General features: G+C 44.4%; 1 protein-coding gene across 6 annotated transcripts in view; it reads left to right on the plus strand.

Annotated features, from left to right (window-relative positions):
* Ntm (neurotrimin) overlaps nt 1-27,565 on the plus strand; it is a 978,968-nt gene that overhangs the window by 542,637 nt on the left and 408,766 nt on the right. For 5 of the 6 annotated variants that reach the window (XM_075966465.1, XM_075966466.1, XM_075966461.1 and 2 more), the window contains one exon: nt 16,750-16,834. In XM_075966465.1, the coding sequence (XP_075822580.1) occupies nt 16,750-16,834 (85 nt within the window). Of the gene's footprint in view, nt 1-15,897; nt 16,835-27,565 lie in introns of those variants that run through there. The other variant, XM_075966463.1, reaches the window with a different exon arrangement.

The following is a 27,565-nucleotide window of genomic DNA, read 5'->3' on the forward strand; positions in this document are numbered from 1 at the left end:
GAATGGATTAAAAATTACTTAGTGCCATTCCCTAACTCAGAGGCTTCTCTTTGCGTGAAGCCTGCTTTTCTAAACCAGGTATGAGTTTTCTTTGTTCACTGGTGGGCTGGTCCTCATTCCTTCACCTGCTCCACCTTGAGGCCACCAGCAGCAGAGGTTTCCTCCCTCCTTCCCAGGGCCAAAGCAGCACAGGGAAGGCAGCACATTCCCCTCCCTCTATTCTGATGCATTCTTCATCATTAAAGGGAAAATGTCATTTTGGTGACAGATATTAGTATGATTGGTGTCAGGAATGAATCTTCCTTTCTCTGTCAGCCTTGCTTCACACAATCCTAAGACAATGTTCTGTTAAAAGGCCACTTCCATTTCCAACCCGAGCTGCGTGGGAGAAGGGCAGGCTTCAGCTGTGATGGATGGGCTCTGTCAGGGCTGGCACTGGGCCAGGGAGCACAGCTGGAACTTGACCCTTCCGCCACTAGCAAGCCTTTGGAAGGTTCTGGGAAGCGGGTGTTTTACTTCTGCCTGAAATCTCTTGGAATCTAATCTTAAAACGGAGAAAGCTGCAAGTCTGTTTGGGGATGAGGAGGCTTTCAGAAGCGGAAGTCTGTGCCTCGGCAGCTGCACATGAAGTCAGAGGAATGCTAACCTCTGTACTGGAATTTCGATGCAGAAATTAGTTGATTTTGTGTGTGCGCTTATGAAAACATGGGCCAACCTCTAGATCTCTTCTACACGGGGACCCAGACCTTGAATGAGCTGGAGGTCATGATTTCTTCTATCTTTCCATCATGCCCACCTGATGCTCTATATAAAAGAATCACCCAAGTGGGCATTGTGGCCCTCGCTTTTAATCTCACCCTTCTAGAGCAGAGGTGGGTGGAACTCTGGGAGTTCAAGGTCAGCCTGATCTGTGTAGAAAGTCTCAGGCCTGCTAGGCTACCCAGTGAGATCTCATCTACAAAACAATCCCTGAATCAAAATGAAAACAAACAAACAAAAACCTTCCAGGTTTAGAGTTCAGTTTCCTCATGAATGAAGGAAGGATAATAGTGCTTAGACTGATGCAGGAACAGAGATGGAGGTACAGCTCAATGAAATGAGTATTTACTGAACTTACATTCTCATTCCCACACATGGACAGCATTGGGAAGGTGAAGAAAGAAACCAGAAATAAAAAGTACCTTCCTCCAGTAAGCTTCTATCTAAGTCACAATAGGTGAGATCAAATAAATACACAGCCATCTATAATACAAAGAACCCAAACATAATAAACATTCAATATTACATAGATGTATGGATAGCGTGAGTACTTAATATTGTGATATATGTCCGTATTCATAGCATATATGTGTATGTATATAGCACGTGTACAGACATGCATGCACACACACACATATGTTAAAGAGGATATATTCCAGTAGTGGGGAACATTAGTTCAAACAATGTTTCATGGAGGAAGTGGAATTTACCCTGATCCTGCCTGAATGGTATATCAGAAAATTATGAATGACCGAAAGTTTCTTTCATGTAAAGTTTATGATTATCAGTGTGACCGTCTAGGAAGGACTCCTAGTTTAGGTTGATTGAGTTATTGAAGGTCAATGGGGGCAGGGCAGTGAGGTCAGAGCAAACCTCATGCTGAAGTTCGACCTTGCTGGGCGGTGGTGGCACACACCTAGCACAGTTCTCAATGGCAAGCTTACCACAGCCAGGCAGAGCTGCTCAAACTTACTAGAGATCGATCCAGGAAGCATAAGGCTGGATTCAAATAATTTGTTTATATCAGCTTTCATTTAACTTAACTAAACACTATTTCATTTGAAATAGTATATATCTTTATTACTATATCAAACTTAAACTCTTAGTTAAAATAAGCCACTTCCATACCTACTTCAAAGGTGACCTATGTAATATCCTAGCTGAATCTTCTAAAATTAATAGAAGATGATTGTTGATAAATATAAAACAAATCTTGGGCCACACAGCTTTACCATGGAACGTAGTGGAGCACAGCTGCCTCCATCTGTGCCGCGATTGTGAGTGAGGCAGCTATACCGATTGCAGGCTGTCATAGACATGAACAACTAGTGACTCACACCCTTCCCCCCAGTAAACATTCCCACCGCTGATGCAATCTCCCCAACTAGTGACACCTCTAGGTAAAGATCTGAACAAGTCAAGCAATCTTTGCATGGTTGGCAAGATGGTACATTCTTAGAGGCTCAGTAAACATTAACCAAGCAAGAGAATGCATGTTTATTTGATAAGTGAAATACAATTTTTGGCTGAAAAGAAGAAAAGAGGTTTCACTCACCTAAACATCTGGAAAGCATTTGACATCCACAAATGACCGATCAGCACATTGCTGACCATGTAATTTCTCTGGCCTCATGGTCCTGATAGAAGCCCTTGCTTCCCGTTTAGAGTGATGAACAACACCCATTCAACTTCCCACGCCAAGAAGTTTGCTCTGGCCCTTAAGAACTAGTTCTAGCAGGGCTGGAAGCCAAGGGATGAGTTAAGACTTAATTAAGATGGTACGTAGGGAAAAAGAGAACACAAGAGAACCGTGGTGACGGTAGTGGAGTCTGAAAGGGAGGGGCAAAGCATAGGACACCCAGACACCAGTGAGATAAGAGATGTAAATGTCTTCTGTAAAGTTTACAGCACTATGCAAATATTGTTGCAGTTAGAGCTAAATGTCATCACACTCGCTTTACAGAAAGGAAATCCAAAGCACGGAAAAGGCGCGGTGACTTTTGCAAAGACATAGAACAGGTCAGGAATTGCATTAGACACCCACTGCCTCACACCTGCATTTCCACTATAATTCCGATTGCAGAGGAACTCCACCCAGCCTGGAGAATTCTAAGCAGAGACCAGGAGCAGAAAAAAAAATACCATGATGGAGACAACTTCTGGATACAGTCAAACTCCAAGTGCGCTATTTATCACTTGGAACATCTGGAGAACCCTAGAATTCCAAAGCCCAAGATCCCACAGTCCATCTACCCTCTTGTTTGCTTACACCGCTACATATTCATCAGTAACATTTAGGACAAAAGAAAGAGATAATTACAAGGAGGGAGTTTTTAAAAGATATTAAAGGTTAACAGAATTCTTGGCATTTGTGTCGTGTCAATTTCCATGTAATTATGCTCACTTCCCAGAATCCAGAGTCAGTTAGAGCTGTTAATGCTTAAAGATGATATCCTAGGAAAATAATTTATAAGATCGTTCCTCCAATTTTTCAAATTCTCGCCAAGCACCCTGGCTAATAGTCTGATTAGTATTAATGTTATTCTTGGGTGGAGAGGACTAGGGGTTCAGGGATGAATGTTGGGATTGGAGTGGGTTTGTTGTGAGGTTATGCTGACCGTGCTTAGCTCGCTCTCTCTCTCTCTCTCTCTCTCTCTCTCTCTCTCTCTCTCTCTTTCTGTAGAGCCGAGTGGCTATCTTAGAAGTCTTTAGGTAACTTTCTTTATAAAGCTCTTCTATTTTGGTCTGCAAAGAAAGGATGGGGAGAAGGGCACAAAGCTCTCCTGTCTCTTAGAAGATTGAAAGCAGTCAAAACAGTGTCTGCCGTGGGGGAGGTACAGTCGACAGGCCTCTAAGGAAATGCAAAATTTTAGGCTATATATATATATATATATATATATATATATATATATATATATATATATTAGTTTTTATTTGTTAATTCCTCCTCACAAATATTGCTGATATTGAATATGCTTTGCCCCGTTGTGCTAAGGCAGAATGTTATGAATCACTCTCCCTTCATTTTTCATTTTTCTTCCCTTGTCACTGTACTTTCCCTTTCTCCATGGATTCACTTGTGGCTATTGATTATCTGTGTAATTATTAGATTATCTCTAACACACACACACACACACACACACACACACACACACACACATGAGTTCTGCAAATCACATCACCTACCTACATTATGTGTTTTCAATGAATGTGGCAAGAGTTTATTCATCCCAGCTGGGCAAGCAGAAACATCCCTTCCTACTAACTTACTCCAACTTTTATGTAGGGTAAGTGTTCATAAAAATCTTCCGGTTAAGACTTGATCTTGCTTTTTCTTAAACTCTTTAGAGCCTTGTATATGTTGTTCCACCATGTCTGAAGGAAGGTAAAAGAAATGCTCTAGTCTCCCCAAGGAAGTTATTTATTATCGGCTTCTCATGAAGCATTCAAAAGAAGCACACAGCCGTGGTGTACACAGCCTGTACACCATCCATTGGTTTTGATAGTTACCGACATCATTCTCTCCCATTAAAGCGAAAAGTGGAGAATTCTATGGAATGTCATTGCTTCCCATCATGCTCCAGAAGGAGGTAGGCTGGCAGTGAGGCAAAGCACCTGGGGCTTACAGACGGTTTATAAACCAATCCTGCTCCTGAGCAGCCCAGTGTATGGAAGGAGCTTGCCAAGCATAGCCAGAGCTAAATCAGGCTGCAGTGTTCAGGAAACAGTGAATGCCTTGCTCTCATCTGCGGCTAAGAGTGGAAGTGTGTGTGTGTGTGTGTGTGTAGGAGCATAAGGTATCCACCTGATCCTCCTAATGCTAAGTTCCTCTGCTCTCCCTCCCACCCTCATCCTCTCTTTCACACACACTGTCTTGCAGCATTTAAGAACTGCTTTCACCAAGGACACAGCTGTGTTCTAGGATGGGATGTGATGGCAGTGTACAGGGTGAAGACGAACACAGTTCTGTTACCTCCATCCATGCAGACAATTGAATCACAGGGGAAACGGGAACATGACATTAGAAAGGTCACAACAGGTCACATCAATTCAGATGTCCTACTTACCTGCTCTGGACAGTCGCAATCCTGTTGGGAGTCATATTCAAAGGTTATAGATATATGTCAAACATCCGTGACCTAATAAACCTATCACCCTCGCACTCATCCAAGCCTTTGCTTCCCAATTAGACACCACATATGCTGGTATACAGCAGCTTTTACCCTTAAGTGGCGACTTTTATCTCTTTGGGTCCTTTTTGGTCTTAGTATTTAATCGTTAAGTGTGTGTCCACTACCTTATATCGCTTGTCGTCATTTTTCTAAGGATACTTGATTTGGAAGCCTTGTCAGCAAGTAATTTTAATTGCTGATTCCCCACCTCCCCAAGCTGTGACAAATTCAGTCAATATTCATCAGGATGTTAAGCGCCAGATCTTGTGTTAGGGTTCAGGAATGGATCGGAGAAGAGAGACCTTCAGTTCCCCCTGAAGATCGTGGCTGTTGTGAGGAACAACGCTGCAAGGGTCTATCATGTGGTGATGGAAGAAATCCTCATCCGAGAAACTAGGAACTGAAAAGGCTGATAGAATTTAGCATGGAAAACCCAAGGGCAGCATATGTAAAGTCTCCGAGCTTGGAAAGAAGACTTTTAATGAAATTAAAATAGTCATTCAATGAAATAGGTTCGAACCTGGCTTGCTGGGAGAAAATCTGACAGGAGATAAAGCTAAAAGCAAATGAGTGGGTCCTTTGGGCTGAGAAGTCACATAAACATTGAAAGCTTTATTCAAAGGGCAGTGGGGGAGCTGCTATGTGCTTCATCAAGGAAAGTGATGCTCTCATATCCCGGGTTCCTTCTTGCAGTGTGGAGATGACAATAGATCTGGCAAGATTTGGTAATGGCCATCCCCCCCTAAGAGAGATCTCAGTCATTGTGCTGAGATCTCAGGAGGGAGAGTGTCTTGCGTCATTGTGAGGCTGTAGAAACTGAGAGAGGTAGGTTCCTTTTCCATAGAATTTAGAGAAAGCACCTGATAGATGTGGGGGAGAAGAGACAAACAGCATGACAGAGGGATTAAGAGATTGGGTAGTGAGGGGCAGATTTCAGGATGGAGACAGTAAAAGTGTCTTTGGAGTTAGGTATGATGGCGTCATCCTCGTTCATAGCACGCCAGAAAGAAGACCCTATCTCAATAAAACTGAATATTAAATTGGAAGGTTTGTCACAGCAATTAAAGAATATTTTTTGTTTGTTTCTGTTTTTTTCTAATATAGGCTCTAATATCTTTTATAACAACGTTGGTTCAATATTATTTTGGGGTGGGAAAATCCTGTTATTTGTGGGAAAACATGTATAGTGTCCCACTGTGAACTGTACTTAGGACCATGTAGAGAGAGCCTCTAGAGATGACTGATTACAAAGTTACTTTCCTGTGCTGGAGAAGAGAAAACCAGTAGCTCTTGTTTTGGGGGTTGACACAATATGCCATTGGGTACTACAGGTATTTTCTTATTTAATCCTGCAGCCAACATAAATGAAGTGTTATTTCATTTTAGTAGAGGAGAGAATTGAGACATTGAGAGGTAAAAAAAAAAAATGGCTCAAGATGAAGCTGGCAGTGCGTGGAGCCTGAACTTAAAGCGAGACCATTAACTACAACATCCATATTTAGTTCACCACACAGCATTGTCTCTTAGCCATCCAGGACGTGATATCTAACAAGTACACATTGGATTATTTTCCCGAAGACTGCTATATTCTGTTTGTTCACTTTTCCACATAAGTTTATGGGATGTTTCAGCTCCTTCCTATAAGCTGAGGAATTATTTAATGGATTACAATGCCTTTTGAAATTTAGGATTGTTCCCCTGAATTTCGGATGACATATCATTCACAGAAAGGGAGAGAGAGAGAGAGAGAGAGAGAGAGAGAGAGAGAGAGAGAGAGAGAGAGAGAGAGAGAGAACTTCTATTTGATTTGTCCTAGTGACTGTCCTTTGAGTAATCTTTTATTAACACTCTCCTTATAGAAACATGCCAATCTATGCTTGATTTGCATCTTCACTTTAAGCTAGTTTTCTGCCTTAGAGGGAAAAACAGAGACTTCTCATCATGCACTTTTTGAAAGCATCTTTGATCCTGACACCTTGTCAAAACTGTTGTGAAAGCTGCGGTAATTTATTTTCATATGTTATGCCTGATTCACATGTACACTCACAACATCCCCCACCCCCATTCGCCCTCCTCCGGGATCAGAGCTACCTGAGTTCAGGTAAATCAAGCCTAGAACTTTCTAGTAACTCTTCTCACTTTATTGTTTCCTACTGCTCTCTGATAAACTTGTAGGAAGAAGGTCTACAGGAGGTTCAGGGAAGCTGTTACTTTCAGGGTAGAGAAAGGCTTAAGGGACTGAACCCTAGGAGGTGAGAGATCCAAAGTCTTGAAGCGTCAGCAATGCCCTTCCACATTCTACTGTGTGAGGGTGAACAGAGGAGGCAACAAAGGACCACAGAAGAGCTCAGAATGCCATTTATTTTTCTCCATTTTCTAAGTGTCAGTAAAATGAAGAATAAAGATGTTTTGGGAAATGAGGGATCTCTTTTATTGCGAGGATCCTGTACTGTCTTCAGTCTAACTTGACAGAAATTGAAAGTAGAAAAACAAACAAGCAAGCAAGCAAACAAACAAACAATAGTTTGTACGGGTTTACATAGAAAAACTGTAATAAAACGATACTGGACTTCTACAGAAGTTACAAAATCTTAAACCTTCCGCAAGTGGGTAAGCACAAGCAGTCCTTTTACAAAGGGTGGATGCCTTGCCTCCCTCTCTGCCTTCCTTCTCTTCAACGTCTGTCTTCTCCACCTCTCTCCTTAGCTAAAACTCACCCGTCTCCATTCCTTGAGAGGCAAACGGAACAGAGAGAAACCCAACTAAGCCTTCAGAAACCTTAGAGAGGATTATGAGAGCCTCATCCTGTTCCCACTTCCTTAAGGAAAGGCCGGATTCGAGTCTTCCTGGACACTTTGGTTCAAAGTGGATGCTGCCTGAGCACCGACCTGTGTGACTGAAATCTGTGCTTGTATGAAATCCCCCTCTCATGAGCAAAAGTAGCCAGTGAGTGTAAGCACGCGAGCAAATGTAAATGTGCTCTAATCATAGTGAAATAAAATCCCAGAAGTTCAGCCGGGATCACATGTATAATAAAACAATATTGATTGATTCCAGGAAGAGCAAAGATCAGTTCTACCCAATTACACTCTGTCTACCCCTGACAAAGCAGCTCAGCGCGAGGATTATTTCACAGCCCTTTTATAGGTGATCACCATTACAAAATGGTTTTAGTGACACATGAAGGCATATGTCTATTTGCGCTTGTATGTAAGCTGTAGTTATATGTGTGTGCATGTATACAGAGAAGAACACAACTGATTGTGATGCACAGACATCTTATTTATGAAACCTGGATGAGAATGAGACAAAAGAAAGAAGAGTGAGTCTAAATGACAAAGTTTAGGAGGGGGCGGGTCCTGATTGACAATAGAAGTAAAATTATCCAGGGAACAGAGATGGGTGGGAAAAGGAGGAAGAAGGCAGAGGGAAGCAGGGTTTGAAGCACATTTATGTTCTTGAATGAAAATGTGCCCTGTGTACTAAAAGCAATAATGAAACAGAATCGTCTAGTACTGCAAAGCAGAAACATCGAGGCTCCTAGGTAGTCACAGGACAGACAATTTTCTAGCCTAGTTTGTCTCCAACACTCTTGCAGCCATGCTATTCCAATAGCAGAGTCTTGGAAGAATGGCTTAAATATTCTCTGTATGGCTAGATGCCTAGTATAGGCTATGATCTAGACAGCCATGTCCCAGCTAAGCTTTAGGGGAAGATTCCCAAATGGGCAATTAATTTAGATTTAATAGGACAGTTACTGTAAGTTTAAATAAATGCCAGCTAAATATTAACAGCGTATTTATTGAAGATTAACATTGCTGGATGCATTGTGGGATTTTTCTTTTCCTTAAAGAAACCCTTTATCGGAAGACTTTTAATCATCTTGACTCCTCCGTCGGCTTGCCTTAGATCTGGGGCAGCTCATTAATTACCTTGGATGATAGTTTTCTGAATTCTGAAGTGGTACCTTGGCTTACTGGAGAGTGGAAGGGCAGGAGGAAGAGGCTATTTCTGCACAGGAGGAACAGCTAAGCGACGCTGAAGGGTAAACTGCTTCTGAGAAGAGGGCCGAGGAGCATCATAATCACAGTCTATTAGAGTTGGAAGAGTACTTAGAAAGCTTCCAATCCAAACTCTTTGTATAGAAGTCAGGAGGTAGAGACCCACGCACTTCCTCACAGTGAGTAAGTGGTGGGCTGGGGCTGCAACCGCAGACTCTTGATCCTGACGTCCCAAGAGCTGTCATCATAGGCTGGAGTCACCCTCTCAGTCCTTCAGGAAGCCGTGAGCCTATTGGAATGAATCAGTTGGTAGATCGTCACAGTGTTCCACCATCCCCATAGAATGTTGGTTCTTTCAACAAAGGAACGTCCTAACATTTCCAAATTAGCAGTGCGTTCTGCTGATGGGCTGAGCGGAACTGGCACCAAGGTGTTCTGGTTTACAAAGCGATGTTTGGGTAGAAATCATTACTAGGAAATGTCTAGTTGCAGCAGTATACTTTAGAGCATGTTCTCATCTCATGGAGATTGGCCTTCTCTGTTTCTGCTCTGAGCTGGGGAGCAAAGAGTCAAATCCTCTAAAGGAAAATGTGGATAAAAAGTTAGGAATAGACACGGGTAACAGGGGATACTTTGGGGGAAAAACTGTAAGGCATGCAAGGTGTATGTTCCTGACACTGTCTTGGATGTGCTCCAGGTCCAAGGCTGCAGAGATTGCCGTGCATAGGCCTGTTTTCATATCAGAAGCCAGCTCCTGACCAGTTGAGCTGCATCCTGCAATCATTACACTTGATAGGTAGTGTGTAGGTGAGAATATTCATGTAAGCTGATGCCCATAGGCAACCTCTCTAGAAGGATTATGGCACTGACTGCTTTGGGGTATTGGAAGGGTTAGAAGACCAAGCAACTTGCTGGAAGTGGAGGCTGCATCAAGTGGACCTTGCAGACGCCAAGGGGTTTCTCCTGCAGTAGGCACATAGGGCAGAGAATGGTTAAGGAACTCCCGGAAGAGGGTCTGGAAGTGTGGTTTACTTAGGATGGGTTGGAGGTATCTTCTCCAATACCCATAGACTCCTATACCCTGGGTTCTTTCTACCTTTCCAGTGTGTACTTGGGGGCAGGAGAGCTCAAAGGACCTAGACAAATGCCAAAAGAGTAAGGCAGATCTCGAGCACAGGTTCTTTCCCCTAGGCTTCTGCGAGAGGGCATCAACCATTGGTTGGCAAGATATTCAGGGATGGGACAGAGGGGTGAAGGGTGGGTCCTATTTGGAGTGGGAGGCACTTCTTTCTGCCTTATCCCTGCATGGTGTTTTTTCCTCTCTCTCTGGTATGAGGCTCCCTCCTGATGTAAATTCCATGACTGTGTCTGGGCTTGTGCTCTTCTCTTAGACTCCCCCTGACCTCTGAATGAATTTCTCTGGGTCCTTCCTGACAAACCCAGCACAAGCCCTCCAGGTATCACACAAGAACCACGAGAGAAGCCAGGCTCTAGACTGAGTGATTGTATCTCTTTGCACAGCCTCAAAGCATCTCCAAATGCTTGGTCCCATGAACCCAGCTAGTTTACAAACAAAGCTGTGTGCCCAGGGTCCCATCCTCATGACAGAGCAGGAAGATTTGACACTTGCCTTTTGGGCTTCCAAAGTCCGCAGTTGTTCTTTGTGGGATAAGGTAGTCTGAGTTGGTGTGTGAGTGCACATACCTTCCTGAAGGGGGCAGAGGTACCAGGTTACACGCCCAACTCAGCTGAACATAACTAGACCAGCAGTGGCTTCTGCTTGCCTCCCTTCTGTCCTTACTTAGATTGGGTGTGGTCTACGAAGCCTGCCTGCTTCAAGGATTCTGCCATGGCACTTATTCTTCATTCCTCCTCAGCAGTAAAGATCTTTCAGCCGCAGCTCCTGATGTAAAAGTCTTTCATTTTTGATGGGACTTGCCCTCTTCCAATATCTTATGGTACTTATACCATAGGTGTATTCTTTACTTTGAGAAGCTCCTCACAGCCTGACTTTTGTCTCTCTTGGTAGACAGCATGCTCTGTGTGGACTTACCTGACTAGAGGATTTGTCTCACATTAGGGCATCCCTAAGTGCACTCCCTCTCTCTGTCTCTGTCTCTCTCTCTCTGTCTCTCTCTCCCTCTCTGTCTCTCTCTGCCTCTCTCTCTTCCTCTCTCTCTCAAGAGTTTCTCTGTGTTACTTTGGAGCCTGTCCTGGAACTCACTCTGTAGACCAGTAGATCAGGCTGGCCTTGAACTCACAGAGATCCACCTGCCCCTGTCTACCGAGTGCTGGGATTAAAGGTGTGCACCACCACTGCCTGGGCCAGCCCTCCTTCACTCTTACCGATGATTCCAGATAATCCAGACTGGTGCCTAGAAATCTGGACATGCACCACTGGCTTGATTCCTAAGGAGAAGGTAGATTTCTACCCATTTTCCTCAGCTGAGGGGAGTACAAGTCAGGATTAACTAGAATTTTAACATCTGTGAATATCAGTGTAAATAATGGCTGTGGGGAAACCCAAGAGCACCAGACTGCTGGTAACTGGAGGGCCAGAAGGTGTACTTTGCTCCTCCTTTCTTTATCTAGTTCTCGACTTGTGCCCTATACATGCTGGTTTACTGAATGCTTCAGATTCAGTGGAGTTGCTGGACACCCAGAAATATCATGAGCAGTGTGTGGCCCCCTCTGTGGTTGTCTGTTTGGCCCCAGACGAAGCAGTAAAAGCCGGTGTTTGCTCCTCATCTCTTCAACTGTGTCCATTGTCATGGAATAACAGGGAGATGACTGGACCAAGGATCAGGAGCCCTGAGTTGTTGTCCTGCTTCGCTCATTATTAGCATTATACCTAATATGGCCCACTGGGGCTTAGTACTTCCTTCCTGTAGTGAAGGGTATGCATTGCAAATCTTCCCACATCCTATTCGACACATCATTGTGTGATTCTCTGGGTCTAGGCTTTACTATGACCTAAATCTTACATAAGAGACAATTTTGCCACAACCTCTGTGACTCTTGGGATGTGCTCTCTGGATACCTACCCTTTTTATTCTTGGCACTTTGATTTTAGCTCATTCAGTTGCCCTCCACAGCTTTCCCCCTCCAATCTCTTCGCTTTGTGCATCTCTTATAAAGTTCTGTGGGTTTCAAAGCCCGTGGACAGGCAGCCATGCCCCTGCCTTTTCTTCATCTCCTTCTTCTCGGATCGCTCTGTTTCTGACCTCTTTTCTCTTCGTGTGGCCCTCTTCCCCTCTTCATGTTGCCCTGTTGCTCTTCCCACTGAAATCCTAACACACTGGACTGTAGCCCAGATGATCAGTGATTTTTTATTGTGATACTGTATTCATAGAGAAGCAAAAAATAGCATGCATTTTTCCAAAGCCCAGCCCTTCCCTACACCCCTGGAGGCACCTCTTTATCCAGATTTACACTGCTCCTTCTGATTAAATCTTCCAGTATCTATTTGATGTCACGCCACTCACTAACTGCCCGGCATTTTTCATCTCGCCTGTGCTTCTATTTGAAATCTCTACCAGGAGAGGGGGGCCTTTCGCCTTTGTAGAGAAATAGAGCTGGCATTTCTTAAGCTACTGCTCTTCCTCTGTCTCTTGCATGGTGGAATAACCACAGCTCTTTAGCTCACCCCAGCCTTGCTGTAGGTAACATAGAGTAAAACAAAACAAAATCCCAGCCTGTCAGTCAGGGCTTCTCCTTGACCAAACCCTAGTTCAGTGTATAGGTGGCAAGGCAGGTATAGACCACACCTATCTACCTCAGCATGTATGTGTGTGCATGCGTGCATGTATGTGTGTGTGTATGTGTGTGTGTGAGACACACACACATACACACACACACACACACACACACACACACAGAGAGAGAGAGAGAGAGAGAGAGAGAGAGAGAGAGAGAGAGAGAGCGCTTGAAAGGTATTGTCCTAAAGATATTTTTATAACCTGAAGCAATTACAGCTGTCAGTGCAGAGACAAGCTGTGACAAGTTGATTTATGTGTACAGTATATGTGTTTGTGAGAAAGAAGGGAGGAAGGAGAGGAGGACAGGGCGGGGGGAGAAGGTGGAGGTGGCACTAGTTAGGAGTCTGCTTTCCAGGAGGCAGAGAGGAAGTTGTTTCTATAAAGAACACAAATAATGAAATTGCTCTGACTGTCATCCCTTTTTCATTAACTCAGATATGCTGGGAAAAATAAAATAAATCCAGCAGTTTTTATGAAACCAGAGACAGGATATAAGATAAGCCACTAAGTGCTGGTTATATTTAGGGATTAGGGGATGGGAAGGCAATTGACATGCGATTTGGATCTTCATCTTTTTTAAAGCACTTCAATAGCAGGTTTCAGTAAAGCAGATCTGTCTTGTTAATTGTGTGGGCATCTCTGACCTTCGGCCCCTTTTTTGACTTTTATTTGTGAATAGAGTTTGGATTTTTGGGTTCTCCAAGCAGAGATTATGAGTGGCTTTTCTTTGTCCTTCCTGAGGGCTACCTGTGTTCTGATGGGCTCTCTGTGGACAGCCACCAGGATGCTACAGGTCAAGCCTTCTCATCAGGGTCAGAGATAGATGCTGAGCTGAAGTACATTCAGGCCAGTGTAGACTGTGTCTCAAGGAGCCTTTGAAGATTATTTTTCTGTCTAGCCATAATAACGAAGCAGTCTCAGGAAAAAAATGTATTAATAAAGCCTCTTCCATCTTAAATGGTTTTCTAAGTATTTTTTCTGTAGAGTTAATCATGTATGTAGGTCCCTTGGGACAGGCTGTTGGTTGTCATTATCCCCATTCCTAGATGCAAAACCTAATGCTCATTTGTACCTACCTGGAATTAGGTGCAAGAGACTGAATTAGAATTTGTCATGAAAGGAATCAGCCTCTCCAGTCTCGGGCCTGGGTCTGTAGGGAAATGATGGCAAAGACCGGAATGAGTTCCTTCCTCTTCCGTGTGTCTAGCATTTGTTTCCACTGACTGTGACACTTAGGAGGAGGGTTGCGACCGGGCCTTAGAGGAATAGCTGATGGATTATTAGGAATGACACAGTGGCTTTAAGGAGAGAATCTTAAACTCATAAGCCTGCTAATCAGCAGAGTGCAGCTCAAGCCTTCTGTCTGCAGAACAGCTCAACTGAATGGAATAGTTTAATTTACGCTTTTCATATTTTTCCACTGGAAAATGAGACAAAATAGGCTCCCCCCCAAAAAAGCCATTTGCTATTGCCATAAGAACCAGCATTTTTGGCACGGTATGTCAAAAGGTTCCCTGGGTTCAAAAATAGTGGATGAGTTCCCTGAGACTTTAATGTCAAAAAAAGTCACTGGAGGAGACAGTAGGGAACTGGCCTAGTAATGAATTGATGTCAAGCATTTTGACACCTCCGGTGTAAAGTTGCTCGATACTTCATGGCCCAGCACTGCCTGAGCAAGTATGAAAACAGAAAAAAATAAAAACAAGCTTGCTAGTCTTCCTTTGTGGCCCTTGAATTTGGCTAACACATTCCAAAGCTGACCTCTGCCCTCCCCTCCCTCTGGTGTAGCAACGTGAGGGGGATGCTGTGGGAGAAGTACCCGTGTGGATCCTTACATGCTGCCTACGTGGAAATGGCTGGGGTTACCAATAGTGTCAAGGGCCCTGTAATACCAGCGTGGCTGTGGCTAATCATGTTTGTAGTGGTATTTTGGTCTCTGGTGTTAGATGTCTTTGAAGGAAGAGTTGTTGTTGTTGTTGTTGTTTTTAACTGTTATTCTATAGTTTGTTTTAAAAAATAGTATCCCAATTGTCATGCAACAGAAAGGCCAGCAGAAACAAACAAAACCATCACATCCTCCTGCCTATTCCCAGGAACAATTTAAGTCATTATTGGAAGCTCAGGACTAGAAATACCTGAGAAGGGAGTCTATTGGTGTTACTCTCACTGTTCCTACGGATCCCCTCTGTTCCGTGCACAGGGACTAGGCATGGTCCATCAGAGCTAGGGTGAAGGGAGAAACATGATGTAGGCACAGAGGAACCTGCAACAGACAGAGAGAAGTCACAGGTCCTGAGGCATACCCAGTTTTTCTTTGGGTTTCAATGATTTAAAGAAAGCCACACCTCTTGGAGATGAAATCAGGTATGCCAGGGTGTGAACCCAGAACCTCGAGAATCTTTCTTATAAACTCGGCAATGGCTTTCATTGGCCCAAGCCTGTGTTCCTTTTACCGGCTAGCATACTCAGAGTGTGTGTGTGAAGAGGGGGCGGGGGGCTAAGAAAGGCAGTGTTGAACTTGACTAACATGTCAATGGGTTTAATGGGATTTTGCTCATTTCACCCACCAAGACGCTTCTGGAATTTGTACATTTATTTTTTCATGGACTATCTCTATTTAGAATGGTCCTGTTTAGTCTATGAGGTTTTAAGGAGCTTTGGGGATGGGTGGGTGGAATGCCGAGGGTAGTGTAACGTTGAATAAAAATGAGACTATGTGAGCATCCTCCTAACACTACTCTAAATGCTGATAGAATTAATTTGACCATTTTAAAGGTGCACTAATGCATGCTGCAGGCTCTTTTCTTCCTAGTTAGTTTGTGACCCTTAATAAGATGTCTAGGGCTTATTAAGACCTCACAGTAACTTTGTCTTCTTAATTGCTAATAGCTTGCTCTTTTAAGTCCAGAAATGGTTAAAACCTGTGGCCAGAGGTAGTGCACAGCCCTGCCCTGGCCCGGCGCGGCGGGGGTTAAGGTGGGCTCCCGCGCCCCGCACCCGCCGGGATGAGCACGCAGTCCATGCCACCCGCCCGCCGGATTGCTTGGAGTCGGCTCCGAGAGAAAGTGGCGGTCAGGGATGGAGCTGCTGCCATGACAACCCCGGCGGTCGGGGCCCGCGCGCGTCGGGGCTGCTCCCGGGAGGAAGGCGGCGCGGAGGCCGGGGGCGGCCGCTGAGCGTGGCGTCCGCGGCTCCGGTGCCGACTGCGCTTCGCCTTCTGCAGCGAGCCAAAGAGCAGGCGAGGGACCGCTAAGGTCCGCCCTGCCCGGCCGCTCCAGCCTTGCTGCTGCGCTGCAGAGACAGTCCAGGCTGCGGCGCGCATCTGGGCTCCAAGGAAGTTGACCGAGGCTCTGCGGCAGGATTCTGGAGTCCGGGATTGCACGAAGCCGGCTTAGCAGTAGCCTCCTTGCACCATCAGTGCCGCCTATTGCGTGCTCTACTTTCCATCTGCTATTGTTCCAGATTGTTTCTGGCGGCGAGCCTTGCTCTGAAACTTAAGAAAGTGCTGGATTTCCCCTTGTTCGACTGAGGAATCGCAGACCACATCTGGGTAGCTGGATGCAACCCAGCCACAGCCCTGTTGGATACCAAAGTGCTTACTCCTGTCCAAAGTGCCATGCCTGAACTGCTACAGGGAAGAGGCGGCTCCTGAGACCAGCACCTGTGCGCCTGCTTGCCTGCCTTGCGCTTCTCCTTCCTGGCCACCTTCCTGGCCACAGGCAGCACGGAGAAAGTCCGCCTCGGATGCGTGCCGTGGAAACTGGTTCTTGGAGGCTGGCGAGCTGAGGCTGGATTTGAGGGAGGAATATTAGACTTGGAGGAGTCTGCGCGCTTTCCTCCTCCCAGTGCATCGCGCGGTCGCCGCTAGTTCATCGCTGGGTCCCCGCGCTCACTCCCCACCCCACCCACTTCCTGTGCTCGCCCGGGGGGCGTGTGCGTGCCTCTGCCGGAGTTCTGGGAAGTTGTAGCTGTCGAGAATGGGGGTCTGTGGGTACCTGTTCCTGCCCTGGAAGTGCCTCGTGGTCGTGTCTCTTAGGCTGCTGTTCCTTGTACCCACAGGAGTGCCGGTGCGCAGCGGAGATGCCACCTTTCCCAAAGCTATGGACAACGTGACGGTCAGGCAGGGGGAGAGCGCCACCCTCAGGTAGGGAACTGCCATTCTACGAAATAATGATTTGTTTGGGCTGGGGGACAGGGACAGGGGTGCGGGTGTGTGCAGTGGAGCAAGCCAGGGCTAGTGGAGAGGTCGCTAGTTCCCTCCGCTGCACAATTTCTGGTTGAGCTGGCTGCTCTGCCAAGGCATGTGGCAATCGCAAGGCAATGCCAGGGTCGATCTGTGTTTCCCGAACCTGGCTTCCTTGACTCGGGGATTTGTGAAGGGTGAGGGCTAGCTTCTCATTTTGAGGGCAGTGGTCCTGGTACTGTCTGTTCCTGAGCCCGGTGGCTCTGGTGACCTGGGACTTGCCTGAGACTCAGCATGGATGATCTTCTCTCTGAAGTTAATGTGTCCCAAAGCAGGGGTATGACTTGGTGGGGATGCCCTCACTCCACCCGTGTCACTGGTTGTTGCCACCAGGGACTGAACTTTGCAAAACCTTTTTTCCTGAGCCTGGTTTTACCAATTTTTTTTTCTGGAATGTCTAGATTCCATGAGATGGTGGGCAGAGGCAGATGCGCTCTCCTGTCTGAATGTGGCTTTCGAACACTGGTGCCATGCCCTCTGATTTGTCTGTGGAAAATGCCGTCTCCATGAGTGAACTATGTTCTAGCTGTTCTGTCCATCCAGTCAGTATGTGCAAAACTTGGCATGCTCCAAACTCTAGGCTTTAGTGTCGTGTTGGGTCAGGAATGATTCATGGGGTTGAGGATTGCAAGACCTGGGAAGGAGGAGAAGAATCTTGGCTACATTTTGTATTAAGTGGGGCAAGACTGTCTCCCTTGTTACCTCACTCTAACTCTGTTTCCAGTGTGGATGAAACCACACCTCTCACAGGAAGGCTACACACTGGATCATTATGATAGGAAATTTTGATCACTGGGATTTTTAAGAGACCAAGAAACCTTTCTGCCTCACTTTGACTTAATGTGTCCTCATTAATAAAGTTTCAAAAAACGGTCCACTGACCTGACCACAGGCGACAGGACATTATTTTCATCCTCTGACATAGAGATTCTTGGAAAATTAACCTTGACTTTGGTGCCAGATGTTTTGGTCCCATTAGTGTCCCGAGATTGGAATGCATGCACGATATCCATAGGACAGAGAGCGTTGGGGAGGGAGTGCTGGCTGCACAGACTCGAATTGTGAGAGCATTTTCAAAAACACTTGTGATTTAAGGAACCATGCAAGGCTGCAAATATCCCAAGATCCTTTGTCTTTGGAGATCTAACTGTCATGGTTCCAGAGAACTCCTGGGTACTCAGTGATCCACGAATAGACTCCCGAGGAAATACTCCATATTAAACTAACCTGCCCAGGTGGCCCCCTCTCTGAAATGACTGGTATTTACTTTACATAGGGACTTCATGGAAGATGTAATTATGCATTGGTTTCAGACTACTTCAATAGAAAACAGCAACAACAACAACAAAAACCCCCAAATCTCTAAAACAATATAGTCAGGAAAATTTAATATTCTCTAGATGGCTCCTTTGACCCAAACCCTTGGCTGCATGAAGGAGACCCTGAGGAACTAAATAGAGATACTATCTATGTGGATTATCTTAGATACAAATAAATCCACCTACCCACACACATTAAAAGAGAGAAAGGAAAGTAGTGAGTGCCCTAGGGATTTGAATTGTCTATAAATAGACAATTGGCATTGACAGTAACTCTCACATTGTAAGGAAAACAAGGGGATTAGAGTGGCCCAAGATGTCATCCCAGGCAGGCAATAGCCCTATGGCTCAGGAGGTTCTGGCTTTTTCAGAGAGCGGCTGCATCCAGCAGGTGCCAGGGCCGGGGGCTTCTTTCTCAGAGCACATTACTGTGGATTGGCTACTTTGTTCTCATTTTCTACCCTCACCTTTGTCTCCTTCAGACACCAATGCTAGTCTGTATTTTCACATAGACTTTCCCCACAGTGGTCTTGTTTGAATCCAAATAGCAGTATGTGGATATGGAGAGGCTGTGTCTGTATGCCTCAGGATTGGTCACAATCCAACCTTGCATAAAAGGTCCATCCGGTCCCCTGCTATGCTGTGTCAGCCACACAAAGCTGAATGTCTTTGTGACATTCAGGAGGGTGGCCCTCTCAGTGGAAGGAACCCTAACACCTAGGGATTAGACGAACCAGGGTGTGAATGATACAAGACATCAGTCATGGCCACGAGTTGTGGTCAGACCTGGCACCGGGTGTAGCAGGCAAGCTCCGCGTGTATCACCCATGCCCTTCAGGTCTTTGCTCACTCTTCTCAGATCGCACTGCACTCGAACACGGAAGGACTTCCTTGTCAAGGGTGCACTGTTCGGGGTGGAAGCTCTGAATTCTTAGACACATGTCCTGCCTTTTCTTGTTCTGTGTTGGAAAGTCGCACGTAGTGATTCTAGGATGCATTATTTTGTTTCTATAAAAACTGCTAAATTTGCTTCTTGCCTGTTTAGGAGTTGCCACCATCCAGTGGTTTGTGATTTCATGGTTTTTCTTTCTTTAAAACTGTGCACTAGATGGAACTGGTTTCCTTCCCTCCCTGTCAACAAGTAGGGAGGCTGAAGCACCTCCACTTACATGGAAGACCATCCCATCCTCCTCGCAGCAAGACTGCAGTTCCCTTTATGACCAGCAGAGGACTTTCTGTTCCAGTTTCTTTTATTCTGCTTTGTTCTCACCAAAAGATCTTTGAGATCCTTTGTAGTCCCTAAAGAATAAATGTTTCAGCAACAAATTCTACATTGAAGAAACTTTTAAAGTTTATGTTTATTTTACTTCTTCTAGTTATCTCTGATGATCTCCATTGAGCTATTAGGAAACGATGGTGTTGGCAATGTGTGCAGGGTTTCCGGCATTTGCAAACTCCCTCCATTTTTGCCCTTCCTTTGATGTTCCTATGGATGGTGAGATCACGTGACTCAGAATGTGTAACTACGTAGACCCGGTGTGTTGAGTAGTCACCGTGTATTAGGGAATACCAAAGCGCTGTATGTTAATGTCTCAACCTCCTAACAATGTAAGTGAATCCTAATAATAATTATTTTGTAGTGGCTATTATTATCACATTTTACAGATGGGAAGACTAAGGCATTGGCATAAAGAATTACGCCTCACTTGGTCCTGGGAGGACTCAATTGAAAGAGTGCTTGCTTGGCTCATATGAAGCCCCGATGGGATCCCTAGTGAAGCTCCTCCTCAGAAAACAAAACTTTGCTTGATTAACGTGGAATAGCTAGGAGGTTTTGAAGTGAGACTAGCAGGAGGCCCTAGTAACGGTGATGTTAAGTTGAGCAGTGTTATCCTGAGTTGACTAGCTTATCATGTGTTGACCACCCGCTGTGTGGTTCTGTGAACTAAGGGTACATAGTAACAATTAATCCTCCATACTCTCTGAACTTCATTAAATGATCTCCCACTCTACAGATAAAGGAGTTGGGACCCAAAGAGCAGCATTTATCTGAACTTACACCAGTAGCAAGTGAGAGAGCTACAGTGTTGGTTTTGAGTGATTTCAGCAGACCTCAGCCATCAAGATTTCCCATGACTTATCAGGGCCCCATGAATTCTGGGTCTCTCTTCAGTAGTGTTCGATGTCTGCCATTTTCCCTCTTTTTTGTGTGTGTTTAATTGCCTTTCTAAGTGAGCTGAGCTCATTCTTAGAGAAAAAAGATCACACCTTTTAACGTCATGAGCACCCTGGATGACAGAGGTCTATGAAACAGATGAATGAAGATGAAACAACTATCCTTCACTGCTTATAGCATTTCCCTATCACTTCATTCTATAACATATTAATGATCAAACAACAACAATTTATTGCAGGGTTCTTTCACAGAGCAGGGTGTTGAAGTCTGGAGGGAAAGATATGGAGGCCTGGACTTGGCTCTCAGAAGCTCAGGGTCCACTCTCCAAAGCCAGCCTGTGAACACTCAATCAAGGTTAACACTTGGGGGCCGCAAGAGAGGAGGTGCTGAGCAGAGCGCCCTCTGGTGGAGGGAGGCTTTCAGTGGTTAACACATAGTAGTATTAAAAAGTAGAGGTAGTGCTGGTGCATGCCTGTAATCCCAGCACTGGGGAGGCAGAGGCAGGCAGATCTCTCAGTTCAAGGCCAGCCTGGTCTACAAAGAATCCAAGGACATCCAGGGCTACAGAGAAACCCTGTCTTGAAAAGCAAACAAACAAAGTAGAGGTAACTCTGAGCAGCTCAGAAATTGAGATGGTTATCGGCCTGGGGAGGTCCAGGTATAGACCTTCACGAAACATCAGAATGTCTTTCAGTGATTCTGCCCAGTGAGAAACCTGGGTCAGACATTCCACAAATAAAACCGCCACTACAAAAGTGAGTTATTTCCTGGTTATAGAGCAAGTCAGAGACTGAATCTCTACTCTATCTGTGTCTAGACTTGGAGTAACTGAACCATGCCATTTTTCTTGGACCAGTTAAAAATAAAAAGTCTGATTTAATGTATCAGATTAAGGCTGAGATTTTATTTGGCAGCTCCAATAAGTAACCCAGAAGACTGTGGTAGATCTAGAGAATTTCCATTCCGAGTTAGGAAATTGGGTTCCTTATGGGTCTCCCTTAGTGCCCACAGATACTCTGAGGGCCCTGGAAGGGAGAACCATACTTTTTTTGGGTTTTTATACCAATGCTAAGCACATGACTTGGCTCACGGAGCTTACTTTTGGTTGTCCCTGTTAGGAACCACACTATCCAGATGGCTCCACTGTTCTTTCCGGTTTGGGTCCACGTACTGATGAGATCCCCACCACCACCACCACCACACTGAGGCCTTTGCTGACACCCAAATCAATTTAGTCCTCCTACCATTTATACCAGTCTTAATATCAGCTTCTCACAGTGGGCGCTTTCTTTTGAGCGCTCATCTCCATCAAACATCATCCCATTTGTTTGGTTACTTGTGTGCTGTGTGCCTTCCTCACCTGGATGGCGAGTTCTGTGGGATAAGTGTGCACCCTCTGGACAGGGAGTTCCGTGGGATAAGTGTGCACTCTCTGGCTTGTTCAGCATATTCAACCACCAGAGTCTTTTTTACAGGAAGTGACCAAAAATGAGCTGCATGGATGAGTGAAGAAATGTGTGTCTAAGATGGCTCCCTTCTCGCCTTGACTGTCTCTCTTTACCTTAGCATCTTGTATTGTCTTTGCCCTGGAATGTCCTTGGTGCAGCATCATAGTTGCCATGGTCATGTGGTGTGGGGTAGTTCCTGATGAGGTACCGTGTGCTGGTCCCAAATGCATGTAATTCATTGAGCTGGTGTCTTGCTGAGCTCTCCACAGATGGGCTGTGTTGGGAGTTTGTTCCTTATTTGATTGCTGTGCTATGACACGTGTCTCTGCTCTGGCTGGTCACTTTACTACCCAGCCTCCCAATCTTTGAAGAAATGTTCTTGATGACGTGTCAGGTGTTCCTCAGAGAAAATAGTCTACCTAAGATGAGGAGGGGAACAAACAAGCATCTCCCTTCCCATCTTCTATATTTAGAGTCCCCTGGCAGTAGTTGTCTCATGGTGGAACTATTGATTCCTGATGATGGCTTCACTCCTTCTGAATGACAGTGCCTTCCAGGAAGCATGCACTGAGCTTTCTTCCTTGTCTTCACTCCGGGTTGCTGACTGTGCTCCCCTTAGAAGCCGGTCAGGCAGTCATCCTGTGGTCTGGGGCTCCCAGGAACATAGCAGCTGGGCCTGTGTGGGGAGGTTCCTAGATTATGTCAGCCCACAGAGGAGCCAGGAACCAAAATGAAAAACATGAAAACTCAACCAACTATGGGACAGAAGGGGTGGGAGTCAGCCAGTTCTTCCTGGAACCCAAAACTACATGGAGAGGGGCAACCCAGTTTTCCAGTATCGCTTCTCTCCGCCGGTGTTGTGCTGCAGAAATAGTTATTCTTTCCTCTGTTAGGGTGCCCAATGTTTTGAGGTTTGAAAGGACTACAGAGACCATGAGGGTCAGTCACACAGTGTAACGAGGGCAGTGACAGTCAGTCTTGCTCCCAGGTGAAAAAAGTTGACATCGAGCACAAACCCCAGGCCCTGGCTGCAGTCTCACCAGGCTGTGTGTGCCTAAAGGAAGGAGGATTTTCCCACTACATACCGAATTGTTCTGCACACCTACAAGGTGTGCATCTGACATTTATTGCTGCATTCTTGGTTCTCTCCTAACTCTGCTTTTTGGACCAAAGGAAAGTTGGTGAATTTCCATTGTCTGATTGATGACCAGTAAAAACAGTAGACAATGCCATCAATACCCTATTTATCTGGATGCATGCAGAAACCCATGTGGATGGTCTAAAAGCAGTGTTTTATGACATGAAAAGTTCATTGGATTTAGGATGCATCTTCAGGTTTTCTGTGTGAGCAATGAGAGGTGATAAAAGAGAAGTTTATTTGAATGACAGCTGGTGGAGACAGGTCTATGAAACAGAATACCAACAAACTATACTCCATCAGGAGTGTGCTGAGGGACAAGGGGACCCATTTGAAGGAAACTGAACTTGAAAGCAGGAACCCAAACAATCCTGGGACAGACATCTTTTCAGTGTGGTTTTTGTTTGAAGACAACAGTTGCTAGACACTCCATGGTGTTGTGTGGTGAAAACAAAGCATTGCACTGCTGGAAGACTTTTCCTGACTGGTAGAGGTCACAGCCTTTCATGGCCTGGCAGCTTATCTCCATAGCTAGGCAAAATTGGATTCCTCCCTCCCCAGCAGAACTTCCTGCCTCAACCTGCCTGCATCTTGATAATGTCCCTGGGGCACTGACCTTATCTGAAAACTGTGTCTAGCCAGAAGCCTGATTCATCTCCAGCTTGACCACCCAGATCTTTGCTAAGAAGGCTTGTGCTAGGAGTTCTGCTATAGGACCCTACTGCCATATACTAGGCCTTGTGATGGGAGCGTGCCATTTAATACAAACTGGGGTTTGTGTCCAGGCTCCCCAATCCTATATACTCTTTATACTCAACTATAAAGTTGAGTTGTTTCACCTAAAGCAGTCCTCCAGAGGGCTGTTTCCATTCATGCTCGTGGGATACTTACAAAGATTTCTGTTGCCAGTTCTGACCCTTTGTCCTCTTGGATTGATGACCAACAGGTAGAGAGGGAAAAGAGTAACCCCCATGATGTACAAAATTTAATGCATAACTATCTTTTCATATGTATTTGGATATATATGTATATAAACTTATGTATATATAGGTGTATGTAACATCCATACATGTTTTCCTTTTCTCATCATAAACTGTTGTAAGTCTAATATTCATGTCACAATACTTCCATAGATTCACTGTGTTCATTTCTAAAGGGTTATAAAAAGATAAATCCTGCTTTGTACACCCATAATCATCTGTAATTGTGTGTGTGTTTGTGTGTGTGTGCATGCTTTTTCCAACACCTTTGCTTTGATCTGTGAATCTTCTTATGTTCCAATCATTTCTTGAGACATTTTACTTTTGAAAGGAAGTGAGAAGAAAGGAATTCCTTCATTTTTCCTAACAAGATTGTTGCAAAGCAAGTTGTGACAGGTCATGGCTCTGAAGATGAATTTTCCACCCAACAAAGCTGTCTAGAATGTTTCATAAAGTAGGTTATCAGAAATTCACAGACAGATTTGGGCTAGGAGGACCTCTGTCCTTGGAGGATAAGTCTCTGTGATAATATGATATAGTAGGGCAGTAAGATGGGATGGGTTTTCATGCAACAGGGGCTCTTTGAGTATGTCCATCTTAAATAGTGTACCAGCTTCTTTTGCCTGTCCTTTATGTCTCCTTGTTATTGAAAGGCTGGGCCAGAACTTGTATGGTGAAAATTGAGATAGAAACTTGCATTTGGTCATCTTCTTTAGGGTGGAGGAAAATCTGGGACATTTCTAAAATTTACAAATGATCTTGGGATTCACGGATGGGATCAAAAAAGCGCTTTCTTCCAAAGCCAGTGGCAAAATGTGTAAATTAACTTAAGTGTAAGAGCTATTATGTATTACAGCTTCCATCTTTTATGATCTGTTTGTCAAAAATCATGCATTCACATAGCTGAGTTGTTTGGATTTGTTTTGGAGTGTTTGGCCAATTTTCTGTCTTCTCAGAGTGAAATATTTTGCTTAAAAAGCTTTTGGGGTGAGCTTTGTCTTGTAAAATGAACATATGAATTAATCTTAGAACCTGATGATGGATTTTTAAAAAAAATAATAGAATTTTTAATGAAAACAGCATCAACCAACAGACTGATAGAAAATCATAAAACTGAAATCAACCTTCAGACAAAGCTTTGTTGGCCCCATGGAGGCAAAGGAAGATGTATTTGTATGAAAGCAATTTCTTATCTTCTCTGGATTTTAGACAGACTGTAATGTAATGGATGAGAGGAAAAATGCTCTCACACCCAGAAAAATCATCTTTTCACAAATTTACCCATCAGGAGAGCTCAATCTAAAACAACTGTAGCTCACCAGAATTTACAAGTAAGAGAGGAAATGTATGCAAATTATTTTTAATTGAATGCTGTTGTTTTTGTGTGTGACCACCATAAAGAGGAGTTTTATGGGGTTGTAAGGAGAATTGTGCCCATCTCATCCCAAAACAAAACAAACAAGAGACTGTTTCTCATACCTTATATATGATCTTATTTGGAAGTAGAATTGAATGTTCTATATCCAAGATGCCTGAGACTTACATTTAAGATTTGTATTTTTAATAATGTGTTTCTTTTTAAATTTTTGTTGACAGAGGTTTCTGTGCCAACTGGTCCTGCTGTCATCCCAAAGAAATACACAGAGGTCTATATTAATTATAAACTGGTTGGCCTATTAGCTCTTTTATCTTTCACCTTAAACCATAATTCTTGTCTGTGTTAGCCATGTGGCTTGGTAATTTTATCAGTGAGGCATTCTCATCTTGCTTCCTCTGCATCTGGATGACAACTGCAGACTGAGCTTTCCTCTTCCCAGAATCCTGTTCTCATTGTCCTGCCTATACTTCTTGCCTGACTACTGGCCAATCAGCATTTATTAAACAAGTACAAGAAACAAATCTTTACAGGGTAAAACCATTGTCCCACAACAAATTTTTGCAATTGCATGATCAGATGTCTTAGGGATGGGGCTTTATCATCCTTTTCACAGGTTTATTTTATGTTTCATATATGTCCTGTGTACATAGCCTGGAGATGACTTTGTATAGCATCTTAAATAATTTTGTGGATGACACTGTGTTCATGGTATGGAGTGGTATGGAGTTTTCTACTTCTATTATGCTGGTGCTCATGGAGTGAGATTTTGAGGGTTCTTTGAACTTTTGGATTAAAGGATGCTTACTCTTTTATGAACTGAAATGAAGTTATACTACAGTTAAGTGGTCCCCTGAGCCAATATACCCAGTTCATTCATGCAATGATAACACAGATATATAGAGGACACATGGGAGGAATGTTATGTGATGGAGAAGACAGATGTTGGGGTTATGTGCTTGGAAGACAAGGAATGCTGCATAGTTAGCAGTCAGAGGTGGGAACGGACCAGGTAGAACCTTGCATGTGGGATTCCAAGTGATGTAGCCTTGTTGTTCCCAGAATCTCAGGCTTCCAAGCTCCAGAAGTGTGAGACTAGAGTTCTTATCGATTGAAACCATTTGGTTTGCTTCCCCGTTATCACAGCCGTACAGCATTGTAAAGAAAGGCGTTTGTTAAGTAATAACAGTCATATATAATAAACTACAGAAAGGCCTGCTTGGACCATGCAGTCTTCAACCATGATATGAACAATAGCAGTCCACAGAACAGTGTTGCTCACAGTGTTGTAGGTATTGCTGCCCCTTCCCAGGAATAATGCCAGCTCCCTCCCATTGCAATTGCCAGGGAGGCTGAGGAGGTTGGAAATTGTTAGAGTGGGTTCCCTCTCTCTTAGAAGTCTGTCAGAATGAACTCATTTCTACTTTTGGTTTTGTTATGATAAAAGATCTCAACCATAAGCCATCACCTGCCACCTCCAGATTCTTACCATGATACTCTTCTATACCTGAAACTTGAAGAATGTTACATGCCTATTTCTAATCCCACAAACCTCTTCAAATTTCTCACACCCAATATTTTCTTTAACATTGTCACCATTCCCCTGTCCTTTGGGTGAAAATGAACTATTTTGGAATATTTCCATCCCTCAAGCCATCTCAACCAATATTGACTAGTTTCCTTCCCATGTCTTACTTACCATGAGATCTGAAAGATGAATTTATGTCCGTTTTTTGATGCTCATTGTGACTTCTGTTTGTTTCTTTCTCATTATCCTTAAAACTTGCTGTGGGGGACAAACAGATACAACACAGCATTATTGACCACTTGTCTTCTGGCTCCAGCCAATCACTCTCCATCCTGACCATGCCCTTCCCTCTGAACTACACTTTCCCTCTCTGAACCAGCAGAGCCCCTTTCAAATGACAGTCAGATTGTGTGCCTCTCTCATGCTCTTTGCCAGCCCCTCCTCAGCTCAGCCCCACTTTTCACTAACTGACTGCTTCTTGACCTGGGAACTGTCAACACTAACTGCTCATTTGTCATCCACGTGTCCAGGTCAGAAATCTAGGAGCCATTTTATTTGTCTTCCTGTCTTATGCTGTGCTTAGTATTCGGAGTTTGCAAACTCAGTTCATCTTCACTCTTGCGTAATTTCCTGAATGAGACCACATTTCATCATCTGAATGAACCCCC

Source organism: Microtus pennsylvanicus, chromosome 3 (genome assembly GCF_037038515.1).
Source record: "Microtus pennsylvanicus isolate mMicPen1 chromosome 3, mMicPen1.hap1, whole genome shotgun sequence".
Taxonomy (NCBI): Eukaryota; Metazoa; Chordata; class Mammalia; order Rodentia; family Cricetidae; genus Microtus; species Microtus pennsylvanicus.